This window comes from Tiliqua scincoides, chromosome 4, assembly GCF_035046505.1.
Source record: "Tiliqua scincoides isolate rTilSci1 chromosome 4, rTilSci1.hap2, whole genome shotgun sequence".
NCBI lineage: Eukaryota > Metazoa > Chordata > Lepidosauria > Squamata > Scincidae > Tiliqua > Tiliqua scincoides.
In genome coordinates, this window is record NC_089824.1 from 83,586,863 (window position 1) to 83,598,101 (window position 11,239).

The 11,239-nt window shown below is 43.0% G+C and overlaps 1 protein-coding gene across 2 annotated transcripts; it reads right to left on the bottom strand.

The window, feature by feature from the left end:
- Positions 1-586: 586 nt before the first annotated feature.
- LOC136648990 (serpin B10-like) lies at positions 587-10,491 on the bottom strand. 2 transcript variants are annotated; one of them, XM_066625352.1, is made up of 7 exons: positions 10,321-10,488; positions 7,330-7,348; positions 6,053-6,171; positions 3,811-3,928; positions 2,764-2,906; positions 2,208-2,375; positions 587-991 (listed from the first exon to the last, which is right to left on the bottom strand). In XM_066625352.1, the coding sequence occupies exons 1-7, from the start codon at positions 10,486-10,488 to the stop codon at positions 587-589; spliced, it is 1,140 nt and encodes a 379-aa protein (XP_066481449.1). The 2 variants fall into 2 exon arrangements, with proteins under 2 accessions (XP_066481449.1, XP_066481450.1); XM_066625353.1 differs by lacking the exon at positions 7,330-7,348 and having other exon boundaries at positions 6,053-6,184; positions 10,321-10,491.
- Between the last annotated feature and the right edge of the window lie 748 nt (positions 10,492-11,239).

An 11,239-nucleotide genomic window follows, 5' to 3' on the forward strand; every position in this document is an offset into this window, starting at 1 on the left:
GCTAATAGGGTGTGCACCGCATCCTGCGGTAGGGAAGCAGTCATGGAGGCCTGCTAGAGCTATGGGAACATTTGTTCCCTAAGGGAAGTGTTGTGTTTGCTCTGGAAAGTTGGATAGGATTGGGCCTTTACAATGTAATACACAGGACTGTGCTACTGGACTTTCAAGTGTCAGAAGCCTCCTGTTTCTGTAGTCACAGACAAACACCACCACACTCTGTAATAACCACCAGTGGTTAGAAAGAGAGAAACATTGTTTTTAAAAACAACTGTATTCCTTCAAAATGCACATTTTTACAGACTAAAATAACAGGTGTTATGAATATTATGAATCACACTCTTTTGTCAAGAAATAAGACAATGCAGTCAGAAAAGCAGGAAGAATTGGACTCCAGGTATACTTTCACACAGAGAAAAAGGAGACTTATTGCCTGAAAGTAAAGTGAGGCCTGGATTGGATACAATATTTTCAGGGGACTCCTAAACATATTCAGAAACGCCTTCTGAGTTGAGAACTTATTTTCTAGTACATGCAAATAGGGTTGGTGTCTGGATCATTAGCAAAACTGCAGAAGCTATGCAACGTTCTAGGGCGAAACGAATCTGCCAATGAACATAACACTTTTTGTTGTATTGTGCCTTATAAAGAAGACAAAAGGATGGTCTGCCTTAACTGACATAGGCAGCTGGGATGATCTTGTGACAACCACAGCTCCAGAGGCAGCTGCTGCTTCAGTACCCTCTTCGTTGATCTCCACAAAGGACTTGTGATACATCTCTGACAAAAACAAGTTGTCTCCTTTGGACATTCCTGTGAAATTAGCTCGGCTTTGACTGAAGGCATCGGTCATTCCCATACTGCTTAGGGTAGATCTAAGGTTGTAACTCTCTTCCAGCCTGATCCGGGGTAAGTGAACTGCCACTTCCATTTGGTCCATCATTTCTGGGCTGGTCCACGTTGATAACCTCTCGTAAGTTAATTCTTTCTCCAGCTATAGTTATAAAAGAAAGCAGGCTATTGAACAAACCCAGGACCAGGAATCTAAGGACAAAAGTGAACCTTTGACTCTCAAGGATACAGGCCACAGCCACAGTCACCTATGGGTACTCTCACTGCAGTGTTAAAGAAGTTGGAAGTTTTTTGTCTATTTATAAGAGTGCATGGAGCATGCAGCAGAACATAAGAACAGCCCCACTGGATCAGGCCATAGGCCCATCTAGTCCAGCTTCCTGTATCTCACAACAGCCCCACCAAATGCCCCAGGGAGCATACCAGATAACAAGAGACCTGCATCCTGGTGCCCTCCCTTGCATCTGGCATTCTGACATAGCTCATTTCTAAAATCAGAAACTTGCACATACGTATCATGGCTTGTAACCTGTAATGGATTTTTCCTCCAGAAACTTGTCCAATCCCCTTTTAAAGACGTCCAGGCCAGATGCCATCACCACATCCTGTGGCAAGGAGTTCCACAGACCAACCACATGCTTAGCAATCTGCATTTTGATCAATTTGAGCCCTGGCTCCGGCATTTTCCTCATGTCAGAAGGTGACTAGGCTTTGGATAAGTAGTTGGCCCTGGCAGCAGGAAAATTTCTCAGAGCTCTCAGAAAGCCTGGCTCCATCAGCCTCTGAAGATGGACCATACAATTCTAGCTTCCACCTCTATGGAAAAGGAGGGGCCATGATAAACATAAAGCTCATCTGAAAGTGATCCACTCACAACAAATGAGTGTCCTTAATCTCCTTCACACCCACATCATCATCCTAACTGCCCAGTTATAAGGCCCTGGTCCAAGCCATGTTCTGCTACATGCTTCAGGGCAGAAATAATCTGAGACAGGCTTATGGTTGGCTGTCACATGTCAAATGTGATAGTGGCAGAAGTGTGATTAATAGTATGCTGTCAGCATAGGAGCAGAGGTGTTTGAAAATCGTGTTATTTTACTCAGAAATAAGCCCATTGTGTTCAAGACTTAGGTTATAATTTTATCTTGCTCACTGGAAACAGACTTCTCTACTTATGAGGTATTGACTAAAAGTCTCGGGCTCTCAGTCTTCCAGACAAATAGAAGAACATCGCCCCCCCCAAAAGAAAAAAAAATCATTTCTATGTGTTTATATCAATAGAATGAATTTCTGATAAGCAACTTCCTGCAGCTTTCCTATAGAAACTGCACCTTGGACATGTGAAATCTGTGTCTTACCAGTTCCAATCCAGTAGTCTCATCTGTGATATCTTCTGGAAGCAGAATGAACATGCTGAGCTCATCATTAACATATGGAAGCTCAAGAATAGTAACCTTCAAGGTTTCTATGAAGAAAGTTCGAAATTTATTCTTGAGGAACATCATTTTCACAGGCTTTGATTTGGTCTGTAATCATTAAAAAAGAAAGAGAAGTATTACTTCTTACTCCTTTCCCTGTGAACTTTTAGACTAGGCAAAGATCAAACAAGCTTCAGGTCACAATCCTATACGCACTGACCTGAGAGAAAGGTTCATTATCTCACTGGAGATTACTTCTAAGTAGACATGCATGTATGGATTGCACTGTTAACTACTGAAACTCAGTACATGCTTCCTCCTCTCTCTCACACATATGAAACAGGAGAGGCCCAAGACTCCACATTGCCTCTGGTGAGATTTCTGGGGGCTATGATAAGAATTGAAGTAGGTAGAAGCCCCGTCCCCATAAAGGGCCAAAACAAAGATTTAAACATGAGGATTTAATGGAACATTTTAAACATTAATATGTACATACCTTACTCAGCCTAAAAGGCATCTCAGTGGTATCACTTTCCTGAAATCTTGTCTTCCATTGTCCTTTGAAATACATGGCATTTACAAGGACCAATGCAGTCCGAGAATCAACAGCACCATTTGGCAACAAATTGGTGATTTTGTCTTCGGAAAAAAAGAAGGATCTTGTTAGTGTTACTGCTTGTTGAATAAAGTATACAGTTCTCTGTACCTCAAGAGTCCTGCCTCAAGCAGCAAGCCCTCAGCTCAAGCTCCACTGTCATTTTTCTCATGACATGCTGCTTAGGAGCAGGCCAGGTGACTGGAGGGGGAGAGAAAGAGTTTGCTCCTCTCTATGAAGTGTTGCTGCTCCTGCTGTCAAGACCAACAGGTAAAAGGTGGAGAAGTGAGGCCGGCAAGGACCAGGGCAGAACTCTGAGCTCACAAAATCTCTGAGGGTTGTGAAATCTGACCCCTCCCTTGGGGAACTTCTGAGCCCCAGAAATTCTTCTTTGAGCTCAAGCTTAGAGAAGTCAGCAAACATTTCCAGTATCCACAGGCTACCTAGTCCAGCACTTTCCAGCAGATGTATCTGTAGAATATTGCTTCAGCAGCACTTGTAGGAAAAAGAAGAAGTGGATGAAACCACTATCGGGAGAAGTAAGTAGACCGTATCAGTTTAAAGACTCAAATCTGCATGGAATGCACAGAGAAATATCTTTTAAAATCAAACATGTTGAAAATTTTGCAAAGGCTACTTTGCATTTTACATGGGAAAAATATGTTTTCCCATCCAGCTATTCAACTGATCTCTTTTTATAAATTAACCTCTACTAGAATCCAAAGATGGGGTCAACATCAGGATTGGTTTTGACCTCAAGCTTGTAGAGGCCTTGTAGAGGCTTTATATAAGTTTTGCCCCTTTGGTTGTCTTTATTTGCATCACTTGCTGCTTGGGGTTCACTTCTCTGTCTCTCAAAGTAGCTTTCAGGGCAATAAGATGCAAGATCAGGCTTCCAACTAGTAGTCACTGGAAGTAAATCTGCAACAGCTAAATGAATTTGCTTACTGTCCGTTTGTTTTTCCACCCAAGAGTTGATCTGGCCTCTGACGACTTCTGCGGCTGTCAAAAAATCAACTGATTGTGGCTCTGCATGGTAATATTTCTTAACAAGCTGCAGATATTCCTGAAAGACAGAACAAGCAAGCATCCACACTTATATTCAAAAATTTACATATGATTATAGTAAATGTGCTAAAACAGAAATCAGACATGCAGTGCAATCCTATCCTGTGCTGGAACAGGCAAGCCAGGAGGCTTGTGCTGTATCCAGCGCAGGATAGGGGCCATAAGCGGCTTAGCCAGATGTAAAGGGAAACTTTTCCCCTTATCCCTGGGTAAGGGCTGCTGGCCCCAATGGGTCTCCTCGGACATGCGTCATCTCCAGGGGCGCATAAGTTTGAGGAAAGTGGAGCGGCTTGAAGCTGCTCTGTTCATCCCAGGAACGGGGGTTGGGATGCAGCATAACTGCCGGATCCCAGTCCCCCACCCCTCCCTGCCCGCCCGCCCACCTACCCGCCCTGGGGCTGCCCACTGCCCGCCCTCCCCCACCCAGGAACGCCTCCCTCCCTCTTTCTCCCCGCCTCCCCCATGCCTACCTTTCATCCTTGTGTCAGCTCATCTGAGCTGATACAAGGCAACGGGAGGAAGCCTGCGCGGAAGTTTCCTTCAGCCTCCTCAGGCCGGCATTTCTGGGAGCGCTAGCCTGACTTCCTCCCAAGGAGGCGCAAACGTGCCATAAGGCACGTTTGCGACCCACCCGGACCAGCCCAGTTAGTCTCTTAGGCCAGCCTAACTCCGTATTAGGATTGTGCCCTTAATTTTTGGAGACTTGTGCTGCCCCATCTGTTTGCTTGTAGACCATTTCATGCACAATGGAGGTCAACATTTTTTTAAATCAAGCTTTTACCTGCAGACTGGTGTGGTTTTTAAAATTATGTAACATTTTCATATTACTGATATTCCAAACAATTAGGCTGTGATCCAATGAAGCAGAATCACAAGCAAAGCAGTCCCCTTGACAGCTGTGGAAACAAGGAAATTTCCTTTCCGTTGTTAGCTTTAAGGACTCAGTCATGTACTGTATGCTTGTAGTCTTGTGAATCATGGGTAGCACAAGTGACATCAAAGTTTGTGTGTTTAAGCTGCGCTGAAGCCAATTGGCCCTAGGATCAAGATCCATATCAAAAGCTCCAAGAAAATAACAAGTTTTCTGAGACACCCTTCCCAAAAGCAAACACCACAGTGCAGCTAAAAAAAAAAAGCCTTGATTTGCACATGGAAGCCTTTTTCTTATGTCTAAAGAGCAATTTTGATCCCAGCTAAGCATCCGATCACTGTACTCATTTAATTCCGTTGATGTTATCTCGGTACACTTAACTTGCTTGATAGTGTTCATTATATGAAAATAAATCATTTTGACTTTGAAGAAAGTTACTTCCGTGCAACACATTTAATATGCTTAGAAAGACCATCATTCTTATGGCTGTGGTTTTTCTCCTCAGCCAGAACAGATTGCTTTGATCTAGAATCAATTTGTAACAATTTAATTCGTAGATTATTATCTGCTAATCATTAACTGCTCACACCGCTAAAGTTAGTACCGTGGTGTTGTGACTGGGGCTGCAAGCCTATCCACGCTTTCCTGGGAGTAAGCCCCATTCACTATAATAGGACTGAGTAGACATGCGTAGGCTTGGGTCCTAAGCCTACAATCCTAAATGCACTTACCAAAGAATAAGCCCATTGACCACCATGGGACTTACTTCTGAATAGTATACATAGGATTGCACTGTTGGACTTGCCTCAGGATAATCTCACTTGAAATGAAAGTTACTAGGTAGCTTTGGGTAAGAGATTGTCAGCCCAACCTACTTCACAGGGTTGTGAGGATAAAATGCAACAAACCCATTTATGCCATCCTCATCTTCTTGGAGGAAGCATGGCATACATATGTATTTTTTAAAAGTTTAACTTGACATCAGGAAATTAATTTACTTTACAAAATATAGATGTAGAGACAAATAACACAAAGTAAAACTTACATTAAGTATTAATAATGTTCCATCTTCAGTTCTCTGTTATTACTCAATAATACATTACACATGATTAAGCAGTTTCAGTTCTATTTATTGTGCGTTACTATATCTTACTACATTAATAGCCTTTGAGATTAGGCCTGTAATTTTCCTTTTCTTAAAAAGCAAAAGTCAAACTGTGCTTTGCAATTCAGTGCAAAAGTTCTACTTACACTGAGGAAAGGGAAAGTCTTTTCTCCATACAGTCTGTTGGCAGTTTTAAGCAAGTAAGTGCTTCTAGGTTGGTTGATTTCTTCAATCAGTTTTTGGAACTCACTGTGAACTCTTTCACCTTGATTGAGATCCTGTTCCATGAAAGAGAGACCCCATCAGCTTCCACCTCATGGTTGTGACTGAATGCACAGTTCCTTCCATATGTATATAAGTAATTTTGAACATCAATACAAATAAAAAAAAAATCCGTTCTTCCATGATGATTTATGTGCAGTTATATGAAATCAATCTATGGATCAGTAACTGGAGGTTCAAAGGGTTCAATGGGGCACTTTGTGGAGTACCAGCTGGCCCTTCAGTTGCATGTCCAAGAGAGATGGTAAACATGGCAATAGAAATTGCCTGAGGCCCAGTTTGAGCCTGCCCCGCAGCCTCCATCCCAGATTCAGAAGGGTCCCGTGATAAAACTAGTTGCAGACCAAGGCTCAATTTCTCTCAGCAGAAACAATTACTAAAAGTTTTAGCAAGTTTGAAGCTATGATTTATATTGACATCTTCTAGAGGTTCACCAAGATTTTCTGACCATTAGTCAGTAGTAATGGTGTAAGGAAAAGGAACTCTTGGGAGAAGACAGGCTGACCAAAGTGAGTAGCACCTATTGGTTAGCATAAGCGATATCTTCCTGCTATCTCTTTACTGGATCAGCAACTGAACAGGGGGGAAAAACCTTTATAGTTTATATCTGCTGCCACCAGCCCAGGCTACAGAGACCAGGAAGAGAAGGATTACCTAGGAAACCCCCCTCCACAAGAGAGCACTGAACCCCTGGGGTTCTTATTAAAAACAATCCACAGCCGTATCTTCAGTGTGAAGACAGGTAACAATCCACTGAATTACCCATGAACATGGACCAGGGATAGAAGGGTCAAAAGTAACTAGTTTATTAAAAGTCTAAATGAAAAAAGAACTAAACTAAACAACACAGGAAAAGAAAGGAGGGTAGCTAGGTGCTTTCCTTATGAGGAAAGGCTACGGCGTTTGGGCCTCTTCAGCCTAGAAAAGAGACGCCTGAGGGGGGACATGATTGAGACATACAAAATTATGCAGGGGATGGACAGAGTGGATAGGGAGATGCTCTTTACACTCTCACATAATACCAGAACCAGGGGACATCCACTAAAATTGAGTGTTGGGCAGGTTAGGACAGATAAAAGAAAATATTTCTTTACTCAGCGTGTGGTCGGTCTGTGGAACTCCTTGCCGCAGGATGTGGTGCTGGCATCTAGCCTAGACACCTTTAAAAGGGGATTGGACAAGTTTCTGGAGGAAAAATCCATTACGGGGTACAAGCCATGATGTGTATGCGCAACCTCCTGATTTTAGAAATGGGTTATGTCAGAATGCCAGATGCAAGGGAGGGCACCAGGATGAGGTCTCTTGTTATCTGGTGTGCCCCCTGGGGCATTTGGTGGGCCGCTGTGAGATACAGGAAGCTGGACTAGATGGGCCTATGGCCTGATCCAGTGGGGCTGTTCTTATGTTCTTAGTAGGTTGATGGAAAATGCCTGAGCTTGGCTACAAAGCATAAAGAAGTTTAAGTGCATGCTGCTCTCAGGACTCCACATTGGCAGGAATTTTCCAAATCCAGAGATGCGCATGTGGGGCTGGATTATGCAGTTTCAACCAAAGAACAAAGACAGTCTGCAAAGCAGCTTTTTAGGCTGTGGCACAGGAGCTTCTAAGAAATTAAAAGTGTCCCAGAAAACCTCAGAAAAATAGGGAAGGGTACACACACAAGGGATTAATCACAGCTAGAAAACTATGATTTCCCACACCTGTTATTCAGTTTTAACAGCATTCCAAGCACTAGGGAGGGAATTGAAGAAAAGACACATTCCTCTAGTCTTCTTCTGTTGAAAGAAAGGTAATGGTTGAGCTGGGAGTGGGGGAAGAGAGGTGGTTGCAGGACAGATGGCTTCAGATCTGATTGAACTCCCAATTGGTGGTGCCAAGTTGCACTGGGCTCTCAGGCAAGTCTGCCATTGGCTCTTCCTACTTCCCCTGTCCTTTACCCAGGGCTGGCCCATCCTTGAGGCCAATGGGCATTGGACAGTGGATCGGGCTGGGGAAGGGGGGCAGCAAACAGATGCCTGCCACCTCCCCTGCCACTAAGGAAGCCAGCCTCCTTACTGGTCCCTTCCTCCACATGGCTTGCTAATAAAAGCAGGCAATGATGGGTGCACTGGGATCATTCCAGATTTCCTGCTTTGTGTAAAGAGCTTGTGGAGAGGCAGGACGGAGATTGCTTCTGATCTTTGGAGCACAGCAATCTGATTTCCTCACATTGCTCCTTCCTCTTTTCAAGAGGCTGGCTCCTTTCTCCGCGTGGGTTCTTGAAGTTAAACAGGAAATGCCATTCCTGTTTGGGAATGGCTGGGGTCACTCCATTTCCTGTTTCAAGAGCCTGGTGGAGGAAGGAGCAAAATCACTCTTTCCTCTACATGGGCTCTTTAACAAAGCAGGAAGTGCAGAGTGTGTTGGGAGCTATCCCTGACTACTCTATATTTCCTGCTTTGATTCAATGAGGAAGAAGCCAGGAAAGGGCTGAGGGGATGTGCGGGGGGGGGGGGGGATCAGTGCTATTGAGCTGGCTCTGACACCACACATTACTAGGGGTACAACACAGTCTTGACACATAATTAGAATAAAATAAATGAACAGTTTTCTGAATTAGGGGTGAGGAATTATTTATTTTTTTCCTTGCTCAGTCCAAGCCTGCCTAGGAGATGTTCCTCCATCACTAATTATTTTCTAGTACAGTACTGTAAATACTTCCTAGACCAGGGGTGCCCAAACCCTGGCCCTGGGGCCACTTGCGGCTCTCGAGGCCTCTCAATGTGGCCCTCAGGGAGCCCCCAGTCTCCAATGAGCCTCTTGCGTGAGCTGTGAGATGAGGGCTCCCTCCACTGCTTGTTGTTTCACGTCTGCGATGCAGTAGCAGCAGCAAAGGAAAGGCCAGCCTTGCTTTGTGCAAGACCTTTTATAGGCCTTGAGCTATTGCAAGACCTTCATTCGTTCATATAAAGTGATGATCTTTTATATTTAGCAAGGTGAGAGCAATTGTCCCAGTTTCTCCCAATATAATGCATTTTCCAGGGGCTGGTGGTTTTACTGCATCTTTTAAAATTGTGAGCCTTTTGAGGACAGGAAACCATTTACTTACCTATTTAACTATGTAAACTGCTATATGGACTCTTTTGGTGAAAAGTGATACATAAATATTCTTAGTAATAATCATGATACATGATATATGTAGGATTGCCTAACCATATTTTATACATAGAGTGAATTCAATGAGTACAATGGCCTTCTTCTGTGTAAACTTGTTTAGTATTAAGGCAAGAAATTCCTTTGAAGTCAATAGAACTGATGCCAAATTACCAAAGTTAGGATTACTTTTAGCATATGCCAATAATAACATGTTCCCTTCTTTCCTATGTTATGAGATCACATTACCTGTGAAGACATAAATATTCTGTGAATACATAAATATTCTTAGTAATAATCATGATACATGATATATGTAGGATTGCCTAACCATATTTTATACATAGAGTGAATTCAATGAGTACAATGGCCTTCTTCTGTGTAAACTTGTTTAGTATTAAGGCAAGAAATTCCTTTGAAGTCAATAGAACTGATGCCAAATTACCAAAGTTAGGATTACTTTTAGCATATGCCAATAATAACATGTTCCCTTCTTTCCTGTGTTATGAGATCACATTACCTGTGAAGAGGGAGAACCTTCAGTTTCTTTTGCTCCACTGAAGTGAAGCACCTGTTAGCAGAGTTGTAGAGAAAATTATTATGAAGATAATTTTGTAAGACAGATATGAACAATACATTAACTTCTTTGTGACTCATGCCATTGAAAGCAGGATTTTATTTAACTTAGTATTCAAGATAATGATCAAGTTTGTAATAAAATTAAATAGATATTTAAAATCTCTTGCTTTCAGTCCAGAATCCTACTATAGTTGAATGAACTTTTATGATTTCAATTCTTTGGGCTGATTCACACACACACACACACATGCTGATCACATGATGACACCTCCATTTTCCATGTTTCCTCTTCATTTATATGGCACACACTTTTGAATGCTGTTCTGTGTACTAAATAGTAACCACACCTTTATGCTTTATAGATATGAACCCTGTTTCTGATTGAAAGGTATGATAATAAAAGCCAAATTGAAGATCCTACCCTGGCCATCTCTGTGGCAGTGTTATTTCTTGCTCCCAAGTAGACCATGGACAGAGCAGATGAGATACTCCAGGAGGAAATGAAAAGGTTTTGACCTTGAGATGACTGATCCAACTTTTTGAAAAGATCCAGAGCAAAGTTGCCAATGGATATGGAGACGGAGTCCATTGCTAAAACCTACAGCAGATATGGTGAAATAACACAAAGGTAAGAGAGGTAATCACTCCTCATTACCCTGCTGGTTAGTGTCATGTCATCCTCTCAAGTCATTCTTCCCACATAGGAGATGCTTCCACACCTGCTGTTTGAACCAGCAGTTTGATCTGTTACCTCACCTGCTCCAGCACAATGAGATCTGGTGATGTCTGGGGAGTGCTGCTTCTGTTGCAGCAGGGTTCCCCAAATGGTGCAACCTCCATTGCAGTCATTTTGTGACAGTGGATGTGCCTTTCACTGTGGCAAAGTGCTCCACAGTACAGCCCAATTCTGCATAGGTTTGAGCTGCTTGCCTTCCAGAACCAAACCAAGTTCACAGCAAAGTTGTAATTCTAAAGTCTCTTGATAGGAAGTGAGCCCATTAAAGTCAGTGACACTGCTGAGTGAACACTGTGTCAGAAACTGCTACGATTCAGACCAAAGACCTCCTCAGAGGAGGGCAAAGATCCCCTGGCAGTTCCAGCATATGCACTCTTCTTTCTGAAGTGGCAGTCTCTGGCTGTCTCTCAGAAGTTGTCTAGCAGACAACTAAATTTCAACGTGGTCAGCTGTTGCAGCCCTGCATGAGCTGTATCTGCAGAGGGCCCTGCAGAGGGCCAGGTGTATCTTCATCTGGTTACCCTATATCTCTGTACAGCAATATTTTGGCAAAGAAGCAATACCTTTATGTCAGTAAATTAAATCCCACTCTTCCCTTACATGC

Excerpts from the sequence above, each read along its gene's own strand:
- LOC136648990 (XM_066625352.1), bottom strand. The coding sequence starts at position 10,488 with ATGGACTCCGTCTCCATATCCATTGGCAACTTTGCTCTGGATCTTTTC. Across the intron at positions 3,929-6,052 it reads AGACTTTCCCTTTCCTCAGT|GAATATCTGCAGCTTGTTAA; the intron begins GTAAGTAGAACT and ends TCTGTCTTTCAG. Across the intron at positions 992-2,207 it reads AGACTACTGGATTGGAACTG|CTGGAGAAAGAATTAACTTA; the intron begins GTAAGACACAGA and ends TTATAACTATAG.